Below are 14,102 nucleotides of genomic sequence, written 5' to 3'. Positions count from 1 at the left end.
GCTACAACCTAGGAAATAATGGAGAAGAGCAGGGCTGGGGAAAGAGCTCCCAGAAAGAGTAGAGTGTTCCGTGGACTGATACAGAAGTGACAGCAACAACTACTGCCAGGGAAGAGGGACAGAGCATGAGCCTGTGGGGAAGCTATGACAACTGTCCCAGTGCCTTTGAGACCATGACCACATTGTTACCTATGAGTATAATCATTCCACTGTACCTTAAAGAGTCCCTGTGCTATGAGGAAGAAGAGGGCTGGGGAGACGAGAGTCAAGCTACCTATCCCAAACCTTTACCCACCTCTGCTCTGAGCAGGAAAGCTCTGACACTCACCATCAAAGACATTCATTCATAAAAGGCACAGAATCCAAGAGAGCCTATGTTTCCCACACAGGGCCCAGCAACCTGCCTGCCCTTAACGACGCCTGGCAGCAGCAATGAGGAGGGAATAAGTAACCCAATCTCTTCCCAGAGGCCTCACCACCCCACCTGAGGTAGAAGTGTACTGTGGGGGCCAGAACGATAGCACAGTGGTAAGGTGTTTACCTTGCACATAGCCAACACAAGACAGACCCTGGTTCCAATCCCAGCATCCCATGGGTCCCCTGAGCCTGCCAGGAGTGACTTCTGAGTGCAAATGCCATGAGTGACTCCTGGGTGTCACCGGGTGTGACCCAAACACACACACACACACACACACACACACACACACACACACACACACACACACACTGTAACTGGGGCTCAGAGAGACTAAGTGACAAGTCAAAAATCATGCAGCTTGGCAAATGCCAGGATATAGAACCAGGTACTGCCATTGGAATGTTAAATTATGTTAATAATTTAATATAATGTTAAATTATGTACTATCTGGCTTTATAAAATTAATTAACAGCTCAAGTGGGTATACAGAATAGAGATGGGAGTGTGTTAGGGATATCCTTTCCGAGTGTAGGGGCATACCTACTTGTCTCCAACAAGTTTCCTTCAAATTAGACCCAACTTCAAGGTAGGAATGTTTTAATTAGCTGTAACATGAAGGCATTCTATTAGCAAGTGAGATTTGAGGTTGAAAATCAAGACAAGAGGTCCAGATTGGAGCATTTGTTTCTACCCCCACATACATAAGAGATAATATAATACATACATAAGAGATAATGCATGAAGAATAAAATCCCACAGGCTCCTCCATCCCTAGAGAAAATGAGGGGTGGGGCTCTGTCAGGCACCCCAGAGACCACAGATAAGAAGCAGAGCACAGCATTGCAAGCTCCTCTGCAGCCTTTTGTATCTTGAACCTTGTGGGTCTCAGTTTTCTCATCTACAAAATAGGACACATGAGCCTGGATTATGCCTTTGGTTTAATGAAGGCTCACTGAGATGACCTAAGTAGGTGAGCTTGAGATAGGATTAAAGTTCAGGGAATAATTTGAGCCTTTATAAACCCTACTTGTATAAAAGCCTTGAATTTAAAAATAAAAATAAATAAATAAATAAAAAATAAAATAAAAAAATAAAAAAAATCATGGGGCTGGAGAGATAGCATGGAGGTAAGGCATTTCCCTTGCATGCAAAAGGACGATGGTTTAAATCCCGGCATCCCATATGGTCCCCCGTGCCTGCCAGGAGCGATTTCTGAAAGTAGAGCCAGGAGTAACCCCTGAGCACTGCTGGGTGTAACCCAAAAAATATTAATAATAATAATAATAATAATCCATTAAAAGGATTAAAGGTATTTTTGTTTGAGATGACTATTGTATTGCTGTTTTTTGTCTTCTAATGAGCCAGAATGAGAAAAAAAGCATATATATATATGGATACTAAACATACAGATTCCTAATCCAAGTGGAAGAATGGTTGGGAAGATGAACTGGTGGAAAGAGATCAGAAAAGCCAAAAAAAAAAAAAAAAAAACCAGTTGTGGAAGCCAGAACAATAGCACAGCAGGAGGGCATTTGCCTTGCATGTGGCCTACCGGAGACCCTGGTTCAATCCCATCTGGTCTCCTTAGCCTGCCAGAGCAATTTCTGAGCATAGAACCAGGAGTACCCAGAGTGCCACCAAGTGTGGCCCAAAAACCAAAAGAGAGAGAGAGAGAGAGAGAGAGAGAGAGAGAGAGAGAGAGAGAGAGAGAGAGAGAGAGAGAGAGAGAGAGAGAGAAAACCAGTTCTGGAGATCAGAACCCCTATAAAAGAGCCAGTAATGAAGACAACAGATATATGAAATGTCTCAGCTCCCAGGGACCAACATACCAACTCAAGAATCTGGAAAGGTTATATTCCTAATCAAACCCCTAATAATCTCAAGCAGCGACAAAGTTCTGGGAAAAGGAGGTGTCTGGACATCTCAACTACCTACAGCCTAAGAAGTAGATGTTAGTGGTACTGTCAGGATAAAGCCAATGAGAGCAATCTCAGAAATCTGCTTCTGAGGTTACCCAACATGGTGAGCAGGAGGGAAAAAAAACAAAGTTTCCTAGTGCCCAAAAGTTTCTAGTGCCCAGTGGGCTGCATGACAGACAGAAGCCCCAGCCTCAAAGCCCTTATCCACTCTCTGCCTTCAAGCCTACCCATATTCCATGCCATGCAAAACAAAATTCAACCCCAAGACCATGGCTTTCCCAGGTGTTAAAGCAACTCACAACTGCAAAGCAAATCAACTAGATCCCCGTTTACAAACAAATTTCAATTGAGAATCACCAGGCACTTATAGAAAATATCAGCATAAAAGAGAGGCTTAAGTAGTAACAATAGTTAGAATCTGGAAACAACTCAAGTGCCCAAGAATAGATGAGATAATAAAGAAATTGTGATACATTTACACAGTGGAATACTACACAGTTGTTAGAAAAAATGAAATTTGCTTATACATGAATGGATATGGAGAGTATTATGCTAAGCAAATGAGTCAGAGGGAGAGGGATAGACACAGAATGATTGCACTCATTTTTGGGATATTAAAAAATATATTATAGCAGAGCTGTAGGTCATTTACCTTGCACGAGACCAACTCAGGACAGAAAATGGTTCAATTCCAGGCATCCCAGATGATCCCTTGAGCCTGCCAGGAGTGTTTTCTGAGTGCATAGCCAGGAGTAACCACTGAGTGCCATTGGGTGTGACCCCCCCAAAAAAAAATAGTATAGCAATAATATCCAAAGACAATAGAAACAAGGACAGGAAGACCAGTTGATGAAAGAAAGCTTGTCACAAAGCAGAGAAGAAACCACTATGACAATGATAGTTAGAAATGATCACTCTAGACATGAGCTGGGTGTTGAAAGGAGATAAAGTGATATGCATGATACTCCTTCAGTAGCTATCTTGCAAACCACAGTATCAAAAAGAAAAAAAGGAGAGAAATAGAGAAAGATGTCTGCCACAGAAGGAGGCAGGAGGGAAGGCAGGAGGGAGGGCAGGAGAGACATTGGGGACACTGGTAGTGGGAAATGTTTCACTGGCAAAGAATGTTGTACATTGTATGAATGCAATTCAATCATAAACAACTTGGTAACTATGTTTCTCACCATAATTCAATTAAAGTAATCAAATTTATAATCAAATAAACAAAGTATTTAAAATTAAAAAAAGAAGCTAACTGTGAACAGAAGAGTGAACCAAAAAGTAAAGAGTTAATGAAGGAAACAACAAATAATCTAAAATTGAATATTCATCTTCATAACATCAAGATAGTTACAGACAGCAAGGAGGGGGAGGAGGAGGTGGTGGTAGAAGGAGGAAGAGAAGAAAAGAATAAGTAAAGAAGGAAAAGGAAAGAATGAAAAGAAAGAAAGAAGATTGCTATGATAGAAAATCAAGAAAACAATGCAGAATTCTGGAAAATAAGAAAACAGTTGCAGAATAGCAATAATAATGGGGAAAGGGACAGAAAGGAATTCCTGCTTCCCTGTATTATTCTGTTTCTGTGTTTTGCAAGGAGTAAAATCAATGTGAGTCAAATGAATGGTGTGAAGCAAGAGAGTGGAAGAAACGACAAGAAAGTGACTTGACCTGGGCATGGACTGACAAGCACAAGCTTCTGCTCTATCAATATGTGACCCCTCATTTGCCTGAGTTTGCTGAGAGCCCAGAAAAGATGTAGGTGAAAAGAGGGATACAGGGACAGTCAGAGACAGGGATGGTGATAGGGCTCCAGCCCAAAGACAAAGCTGTGATCTCTTATCTAGAATGGGCACCTAAGATTTAGCCTGAGCCTCTCAGAACCCTATTTGGAATCTTTTCTCACCTAGGAATATGTTCATCCCATAAACAAGAACCTGGAACCCCTGGAAAGCAGAGCATGTACATGGGCCCCAGAAACCTCCCCTGGCCTTTCTTTTTTTGTCTTCCTTCACAAGGAAGGAACTCTTCTGCAGCTCTCACTCACAGCATGAGGCTCAGAAGAATCTTCAGTATCTCAGCACCTCTGAAACTTCTCACCTGCAGCTCTGTGACTTACAGACACTGAGAGGATAGCAACTTTTTGCCCCCAAAGAAACACTGCAATACTTCCCTTTCTGTGCTTGTATCTGCCTGCTTCTGGGAGCATCAGTGGCTGATCTTGGAACTGCCCTTCTACCCTGGAAACTACTTACTGTCCAGGACCTTACTGAGACCAGAGAATTTCTTGCACCCTATAACCAGAAGAGACAAGAATCATGAGCAGCCCCTGCTGCTTCATGTTGGACAATTCTGGGGAGCCAGCCCAGTTCCAGGACTGCTGGTGGGGTAGCTTTCAGCGGTCACCATGTTCCAGCCAACTTTCTGCCCCAGCAGATCCTCCTTTATCCCCTCAAGCAGGCTCTCCTCAACACCAGGATAAATCTTCTTCATCTGTTTCAAAAACCCAAAGGAAGGCTCTCACCAAAGTAACAGGGATGTTTCCCATCACCTCTAGGGGGCAGAAGAAGACAGGAGTCTCAGGGACACCTGACCAGGCCGGAGCCCTTGATTTCCTACCCTGAGCCAGCAATATGCAGCAGTATGTCATCATACTTCTGGTCCATGGCAAATGAGGGTAAAGGAGAGGGGCAAGTTCTTCACACATTCTAGCTTATAGCCATATTCTAGAACTGGTTTTCTGAAAAGCAACAGCGGTAGCAGTTTAGAGAGGCTGTAACATTCTCAGTTTCTCTGAGATCCACAAGTAGAGATCTAACCAGGGGAGATTGCATTTCTGGATGGGGAGAAGCAAGACACCCTGGCAATTGGGGAAAACAAAACACAAGTCACTGAGTTTTCCCAGCCAGCAGAAGGTCCTGTGCTGACAAGGGTCTAAATGAGCAGTGACACATTGCCAGCCTGGTCTCAGGTCCCCCATAGGTGAGCCTCTCGGCCTGAGATAGCCTGTACCCCCAAATCATACTCCAAAGCACCTAGACTGGTTGCCCCCTCTCCTGTCACTCATATGCCCTCCCCCATTCCTTGCCCCCACCCACCTTTCTGTGAGAAACTAAGGGGTAAAACCAGCTCACGCCCATGGCGCTGTCATTTCCCCAAACATCACTCTATTTCATTATGACTCTGCATTTTAAGCAAGAGATCACAGATCTGCATAGTCTTTCATCTTATCAACGCAAGAAGTGAATCTCCTATTGAGTCTCTGAGCCTTCAGGACAATGCCAAAATCCCTTCAACATCTGCAGAGCCCAGCCATAGATGTGTCCTCACTAACTAGATGTGTCCTTAACCAACTAGACTAGTCTATAACTAGACTGAGAGGAAGTTGCCAGTGCATGGAGCAAGTTGAAGCACGGGGATAACTGGTGAAGATTTATTATCTTGTGCTCTACAACATGCTGCCCTAAGATGCAAATTACAATTTACCATGTCTCATTAAGCTAATAATTAGTTACCATATGTTTTTACGGCTGCTCCTACTCCAAGCTGAAAAATACTACCATATAGGTTTCTTGGGCCTGTGTCAATGAGAGATCTGTTAAGCATGTGACCTTAAGATGTAGTGGGTGGGGGGGAAGGGGATGATAGAACTAAAACCCTGGAGAGCAAACACATGTTCCCCCAAGTCCCACTTTCCCTTCTCCACACCAAGTTTTATCCCTGCACCATACATAGATCAAGACTCCTCATGTGGGAACAGTTTGATTCTTACCCCAGGAAAGATACCAGAACACACTTGGCAAGTCCTAGAGACAGACAGTCTTGGTTCTTATAACCAGAGAAAACATGCCATTGGCACCTAGCGAGCAAAGGCTAACGAGGTTATCACAACCCATGGAATGCACAGAATGACACTCATGAGAAATGTTCACTTTGGGGACAAATGTTATATATTGGGGCACGAGGGCTGTTCTAAATCACAGGGATGTTGATATCTGCCACTTCCATTTGAGATTCTCAAAGAAGCTCTTAAGTCCAGCCTTAGGGAGGCTTCACCCCCACCTGACAAGGCCTTCATCCCCATCTGAGGAAGATCTTCATCTGTTTGAGGAAAGCCTTTACCCCAGCCTGAGGGAGATCTTCACATCCACCTGAGGGAAGCTTTCATACCAACTTGAGGAAGTCCTTCACCCCAGCCTGAGGAAGGCATTTACCCCAGTTGGAAGGAAGCCTTTATCCCAACTTGAGAAAGGCCTTCATCCCAACATGGGAAAGGTATTCACCCCAACATGAGGAAGGCGGATCACCTCAACTTGAAAAAAATCATTCACCCCTGTCTGAGGAAGGCTTTCACCACAACCTGAGGGAGGCCTTCACACCCACCTGAGGGAGGCCTTTGCACACCTAAAGGAGGCCTTCATCTCAGCCTGAGGAAGACCTTTATCCCAGTATAAGGGAGGCTTTATCCCAGCCTAAAGGAGACCTTCATCCCAAACTGAGGGAGGACTTCCTATCCCCCTCATAAGGCAGAAAAATGGAATCTATCAGGGGGTGCACCTGAGGACACAAGGGTGCAGGTGGCTGGTACAGCTGCCTTCTGAGTCTGTCTTCTCAGCCTGCTGAATCTCCCTTTCTTCCCACACAGATTCAAGAGAGAAATACAAAGACCAAAGGACAAGAGCAACAATTAGCCTATACAGAAGCTGAGCAATCCCTCAAAGCAGAAATCTTAAGAAATGAACCCAGGTGGGACCACGGCTAGAAACGCCACCAGCAGCCTTGGACTGAGACCAGAACTTCTCAAACTAAACTCTCACCTCTTGCATGGGAATAAAAGTAGTTCCTGGTAGGGCAAGACACAAGACCCCCATTACTCCCAGCAGCCCACCTGACAGCTGTCCCTGTGTTCCTTCTGAAGACGAGGAGACTGAAGCACAGTGGCTCCATAGCATACACTCAAGGTTGCTCTCCTCGAGGCCCATCCTCCAGGCCCCATTGGATGCTGCACTAGAAACAGAGCAGATAAGCCAAAGACTCTTGGCCTCTGTCCTACCCTGGACTCATGCTTGCTACTAAATCTACAGATTACAAGAGCTAAATGAGGATGCTTAGTTCCTCAAACCCCAAGGCACCTGGGCCATTCATTCATTCAGCAGCTACTAGCTGGGCCACAAGTCTGGGGGGGGGGCACCATTCCACAAAGCAGCCTCCCTCTTCCTGCAGCACCCAATTCTCCAGTTTGAGAAGGTGATATACCTAAACTTTATCTCTCTGTCCACCCCAGAGTCTGGCCTGGCTGGCACATGTGCTCTTTTCCCACCCCACCCCATCCCCAGACAAAGGAAAATAGAGGAAGATCCTAGTCTATTCTACAGCAGCAAATAATTGAGCTTGGGCTATGACTTTCAACAGTGAGAAGGCATAGAAAGGGAGCCCAGAGTCTCCACTGGGTATTAGGATTTGAAGGATCAGGAAGGGAGGGAGGGAAAGGGAAGAAGAGCTTCTACAAAGGTGGTGTCACCTGGCCCAGGGCTGGCTCTTCTCACCAGGCCCTGAACCCTCCAGTCCCCTGTGTCCCTGCAGAATCAAGGGGCACCCCCAACCCTACCCAAGGAGCTGAGTAGGCCCCACTTAGCACAAGTCCTGCTCTTTCCCCTCAGTCTGATGCTCATCACATGGCGACCCACTCATCCAGTCCCTAACTCCGTAGCCTTGGTCTCACTCACCACAGGGTTAGATGCTGAACCCTGATCTGTGTATAATCACTCTCCCCACACTCACACACTGGTACACAATAATTCTGGGACAGACACTGTGCTAGGAGTTGGTCATGGTTCCTGCCTGCTCGAGCCCGTAATGCCCTGTATACAACCAACCAATGGTCCCTCCATAGCAATGAGCGGCTGGGCCAGTAGCTTTTACCTGGGCACTTATTCCATATGCACATTCTCAGGGCCCCCAGCCCAGACAATTGAACCCAAATTTCTGTTGCTGGAGGGTAGGAACCTGTTTTCTAAATATTGCCGGTAGATTCTTAATGTGTTCACAAACCTCAAAATCAGGGGCTGGAGAGATAGTAGTGGGTAAGGTACTTGCCTTGCACATGTCAAGGCTGGGTTCAATCCCCAGCACCACACAGAGCGCCCCCTCTCCATCCCCACCAGGAGTAATCCCTGAGACCAGAACCAGAAGTAAGTCCTTAGCACTGCTGGCCCCCAAACAAACAACTTTTGGAGAAACATTGGTCTAAACCAGCACATCTCAATCAGGGGTAAAAGCCCACCCTCCCCCCACCTAAAAAAAAAATCCAACCATGACCACCAAGTTAGTCTAGCAGGCCACAGGTGAAAATTACATCAATGAGGAAGTCACAGCATGAGACTAGAGAGTTAAAGGGTAGGACAGGGGAAACAGGAAGGAAACAAGGTCTGAAGGGGGCCACAGGAAGGGAAAAGGTTGAGAAACACTAGTCTAGACCACAAAACCTTCCCCAACCTCACAACTTAAAACTGCCTTCAACCCCAGATCTGTGCACCCCTAAAGCTCTGCTACATTTTCTCTATAGCCATATGCCCATCAGTTACAATATCATGTAGTTCACCCACACTCATTTCCTATCCCAGAGGGTGGCAGCTGAGGTCATTTTTGTTCACTGTTGCAGCATCAGCATTTTAGCACAGAGCCCAGCATGAGGGGTGCTCCCTGTTCATGGCCTAAAAAAATAACAGACAAACATGCTCCAGCCCAGCAGTTTCAGTGCTGAGGGAGCTTGAAGGAAAAAATGCAGAAAGCAGTGCTCAGTCTGACCTTAAAGAATGCTTATACCAGGGATAAAAGCTGCTTAGAACACAGAGACAATACCATTCTTACTGGTATAGATCCTGCTCCTCTCTTAGACTAGTGGGTGTGTGCCAAGAACTATACCAGCCCCATCACCTCATTCAGTCTTCTGAACCTCAGACATGGGTGATGTTGTCCATAAGAGGGCAGTAAGGTACAGCTACAATAAACATGTGCACACACACACACACACACACACACGCATGCACACACATACACACCAAGAGAAAATATTAGCTAAGACTATTCATAGCAGCTTCATTTATAGTGGCCCCAATCATAAAAACAAATCTAAATGTCCATCATCTGGTGAAGAGGTAAGCCAACTGTGCTTTAATTCGTAAGTGGAATATTACTGAGCTATAAAATGTAACAAACTAGGTATATACACAACATAGATGAAACTTAAAGACCTTAAACTTACAGGAAGAAGAAAAAAGATACAAAAAATATACGCTTTATATGAGATACCAGTACACTTATCTGAACTTAAGAAATTGATCATAGGAATTCTTCAGAAATTGCAGGAAGAAGAAATTGCTTAGAAAGGAACACGAGAGAACTTTCTTGGGTTATGGAGATGTTCCATATCTGCATTAAGAGAGTTACTACCAAAAAACTTATGAAATAAGAGGCTTAAGACTTACATTTTATTGTGGTTATTTTGAAAAAAAAATTAATTGAGATTCTGCGGTTTACCAGAACTATTAATAATGGTTTGTCATGCACATAATTCTAGCACCACACTTATCAACAGTGCACGCATTTCCTATCCCAGGGACCCCCAAACCCCTCCTTCCCATGCCCCCATCAATTGTATAGATGTTGCCTTTGGATCTTTGTTTAAGATTTTCATTTTATTGTACATAATCTGTATCTCTTTTAAAATGTGAGCTAAGGGTCTGGAGCAATAGTGCAGCAGGTATTGTGTTTGCCTTGCATGCAGGGGAGCCAGGTTCAATCCCTAGCACCCCATATGGTCCTCAAGCACCTGTCAGAAGTAATTCCTGAGTGCAGAGCCAGGAGTAAACCCTGAGCATCACAGGGTGTGGCACAGAAAAATCATATAAGCTAAAAAAATCATCTGTCCCAGTGTTGGGCCAGTTTTTATTGTTTTTTGTTTTTGCCATTCTAATAGTCAATATGCCATCATGTGGGCAGCAAGCTGTGGATAATCCCACCCATAACTCCCAGTCTGGTAAAGAGCCTTGACAATATGCTAATGAAGGAACTTTTCAGAGTTGGAAAGAACATCACAACCCTGAACCACCAAATCAAAACAAAGACTTGTGGGGAGGACAAATAAACATCAGGTTGTATAACAAAGCTTGGGTTTAGATCTCAGCACTGTTCTTCACTTGCTATTTAACCTGTAAGAACACTTCTCCACCACTCAGTTTACCCTTCTGTGAGGCAAGGAAGGAACAAATTTATTGTTTCCAACATAGGATCAGTTATCATAGGAGCCATCAGGCCATGCTCATCCTACACTGTTATCACATAAAGGAAGCAATGCCTCAGATCAGGTAGGCTCTTTTTCAGACACATGCTAATATGATTGTGATTAATAAAAATGCATGTCTCTTTCCAAGCAAAAATGAACCCCAAGCAGCTTTTTGGCACTGTGTATTTTCTTAAACAAAAGATACCAAAAGAATAGCCATAGCTCCTGACTTAGGTGGAAAAGGGATGGAATCTCTGTGTGCACAATTGCTAAGGGATAGTCACCAAGGGAATAGTCACCAGGGGCCCTTCCCGGTCTCTGGGCATCTCCAAGGCAAGTTTACCCTTGTGATTCTCAAGTCCAGATTCCTATGGGTGGAGGCCTCTTGCCAGGACTCCAGGGTACTGATCCCCAACCACCGACCCCATGGGTAAGCTGTGCCCTGCTTCTGCATTCTAGTCTAGGGACACTAGGCATGACTACTCTGGCACCTTATGCCTCAGTTTCCCTTGCAGTTCTGTCAGTGGCCGAGTGGAAGAATGGTCTTTGGGACACTCCCTCCCCAATGCGTCACTAACCGTCCATGCTCCCCGCTCCATCCCACCCCCTACCATCGCTGAAGCAGACTTACTGTCCACTTCTGACCCATTCCCAGGCTGGGCCCCTGCCCCTCCACGAAGAGGCTGAAGCCCTCCTGAGCAGCTGCCCTAACCTCCAGGCGCAAGATCTGAGCATCCTTTCACTGCTGGGGTGGCTGGGGGCTGCTGGCCGCCTTTGCCCATTTGCCACACCCTCCCCTCCACCCACCTGCCTTTGGAGAGCACCAGAGCGCAGGCTTTTTTCTCCTTCCTGCGCAGCTTCCCTCTAGGCCCTGACCAAGGTGCTGAGTCAGAGCTTTAGGAGCCTCAGAATAAAACAGTGGCCTCTGACTGATGTCCCCCCACCCCAAGAACATCTCACTCTGCCGGACAGTACAGAATCCCCAGACCTAGAGAAACACTGAGGCCAAGAGGCTACCGCCCCACACCACCACTACCACCACCCCCGCTTCTGCTCAAGAATGTGAGGCACAACACCCCCACCAGAGACTAGAACTGTGCCAACTTCATGTTGAGAGAGAGAGAGAGAGAGAGGGAGGGAGAGAGAGAGAGAGAGAGAGAGAGAGAGAGAGAGAGAGAGAGAGAGAGAGAGAGAGAGAGAGAGCGCACTCAAGGCAGAAGAGGAGCCAGTGCCCAGCGCCCCGAAGTCTCCTCCCAGAAGCTACCACTCGCTACTTTTAATCAATTTTCCTCCACCAGCCAGCAAGCTGCCAGAGAACCAGCCATCTCCTCCACCCCTCTCTGGGGCTTCCAACTTGGGGGAGAGGCTCTCTGGACAAATAAATAAATAAATAAATAAATAAATAAATAAATAAATAAATAAATAAATAAATAAATATCACTAGCATCCTTCATTCTTCCCTCTCAAAGGAAAGAACAAACCGGCCGCTGCCGCCCTCCAGTGCCTGGGCCCCTCCACACCCCCAGCCCCTTCCCGGGTTACCTAGATCTCTGCCCTGGGGAATCTGAGAGCGCTGGCCCCTCAGCTCCAGAAACCGTTCCCCGGGCCCTGAGGACGCGCAGCGGAGGCCCCGACGCCCTTTCCCGCAACATCCCCACAGCCATCGGATTGAGCAAAAAGTCCTCCTTCGGGGAGGTTCGGGCCCCCCGTGAGGACCACCGACCCCGCTCTCCTGCGCGCACTCACCACGCAACGCCACCGAACCCGAACCCGCGCGTCTGCGCCACGACCGCGGGGCCAGCACTCGCGCGGCTCAATCCGGGCTCCGCGTGACGAAAAGCCGCGCTCCGGGCTCCAGCCCGGCCTGGACCCGCGCGCAAAGAGCGGCCGGGCACCCAGACAGACAGGTCGCCGGCGCCCCCAAACTAAGTTGCAAAGTCCCCTCGGTGGCCGAAATAGGAAAGTGGCAGCGGGCAGCGCTGGGTGGGGGTGTGCACTGTGAACCAGCTCAACGACTCGGGGTGCGGGGTCCAGAACTCGAGCTGCCCGGCCAGGAAGATGCGCCTGGCGCCGGAGTAATTGGGGGACCAGGGTGGGTGTGCGTGGGGGTGACGGTCGCTGCAAAAAAAACAAATGGGGTGGTGGTGGAAGAAGAGTGCTACTTTCTTCCACTGCAGCCCCAGCCTGGAGAGACGCCTGCGGAATGTACCCGGAGGTGGGGGACAGTCCTCGATTGGCCGTTGCCAGCTTGGAAATCCGAAGCCCCGCCGGGCAGTGGCGGCCAATTAGTAAGCGGCCCGATAGACGCGCGCCGTTGAGCCGGGAACTTAAAAACCCGACGCGCGCGTGTGTGGCCGGCCTGGCGGGGGGATGGGGATGGGGATGAGGATGGGGCAGACCCTGGGGACCCTCCTGGTCATCCACCTGGCTGAGGGTCGCCGTGTGCGGGTGCTGCGCGCCCCAGTGGGTCCCGGGCTGTCGGAGCGTCTTTGTGTGGCGGGGCGGGCCCCTGGCGCAGGGGGTTTCCACGGGGCTGCGTGGGCCTCGTCCTGCGTGGCGCTGGGTGACTTGGTCTACGGTGTGTGCTGGGGGGGGGGACTGATCGCGACTGTCATTGTGAGTGAGTGGCTGTCAGAGCAGCCCGGGCTGGGGTGCGGGGGCTTGCGGTCGAGAGAGGGGCCTGGGGGGAGCTCTGGTGTGCGCGCGTGAGTGCGCGTGGGTCCGACCCCCAGGCGAGGCTGTCCGGAGGAGGCTGCGTGTCGTCGTGTCGCGTTGCGTCGTCGTAGGAGGGACTGTCGGGCGACTTCTGCCTGCCCGCCCGACAACTCGGGCCGTGGATGTCACCGCGCGGGGAGTGGGCAGGGGTGAGTGGCATGCGCCCGTCGGGTAGGGGGCCTGGCTGGGCGCGTGTACCTGCGCGCGCGTGCACGCACACACACATATCCATACACACACATACACACGTGTGCCCCGAGACACCCAGGGAGACGGCTGGCTCCGCGCTGCCACCCTGCCTGGACCTGCAAGGCGCGCGGCCCGAAGGCGCGGGCAGGCCCCACCCGCAAGCCCCTTCCGCGCGCCCCTACCTTGCCGCAGTGGTAATAGTCCAGGTGCGCCAGGCCGGCCGGCTCGGACCCGGGCCGCGCGCCCACCGCGGGCGCCGAGGGGTACAGGCGGACGTCCATGGCGGGCGCGGCGGCGGCGGAGGCTCCCGCGGGCAGTGCCTGGCAGGGCGGGCGGGCGGGCGGGCGGCGGGTGGGGAGCCAGTGTGCGAGCGGGTGGGAGTGCGAGCGATGGCGGGGGGCGGGCCGGGGGCGGGTCCCGGCCCCTCGCCCCGCCCCCGGCCCGCCCCACCCGCGCGCTATTGTTCGGGCCTCGGGCGCCGCCGAGGGCCCCGGGGCGCCCTGCGGGGGTGCGCGGCGCCCAACTCCCGGTCCCCGGAACCCCCGAGCCTTCTAGCCCCCGTGGTCGGGCGGGACTGCGC

The 14,102-nt window shown here is 49.3% G+C and overlaps 1 protein-coding gene across 1 annotated transcript in view; it reads right to left on the bottom strand.

The window, feature by feature from the left end:
- TOX2 (TOX high mobility group box family member 2) overlaps positions 1–13,803 on the bottom strand; it is a 127,269-nt gene extending 113,466 nt beyond the window's left edge. Inside the window, exon 1 of the mRNA XM_049779243.1 lies at positions 13,705–13,803. Coding sequence (XP_049635200.1) covers positions 13,705–13,803 — 99 coding nt within the window. The remainder of the gene's footprint in view (positions 1–13,704) is intronic.
- Positions 13,804–14,102: the final 299 nt, after the last annotated feature.

This window comes from Suncus etruscus, chromosome 9 (assembly GCF_024139225.1).
Source record: "Suncus etruscus isolate mSunEtr1 chromosome 9, mSunEtr1.pri.cur, whole genome shotgun sequence".
Lineage (NCBI taxonomy): Eukaryota > Metazoa > Chordata > Mammalia > Eulipotyphla > Soricidae > Suncus > Suncus etruscus.
Note: the sequence above shows the minus strand (reverse complement) of the source record. Positions and strands in the feature narration are given on the sequence as shown.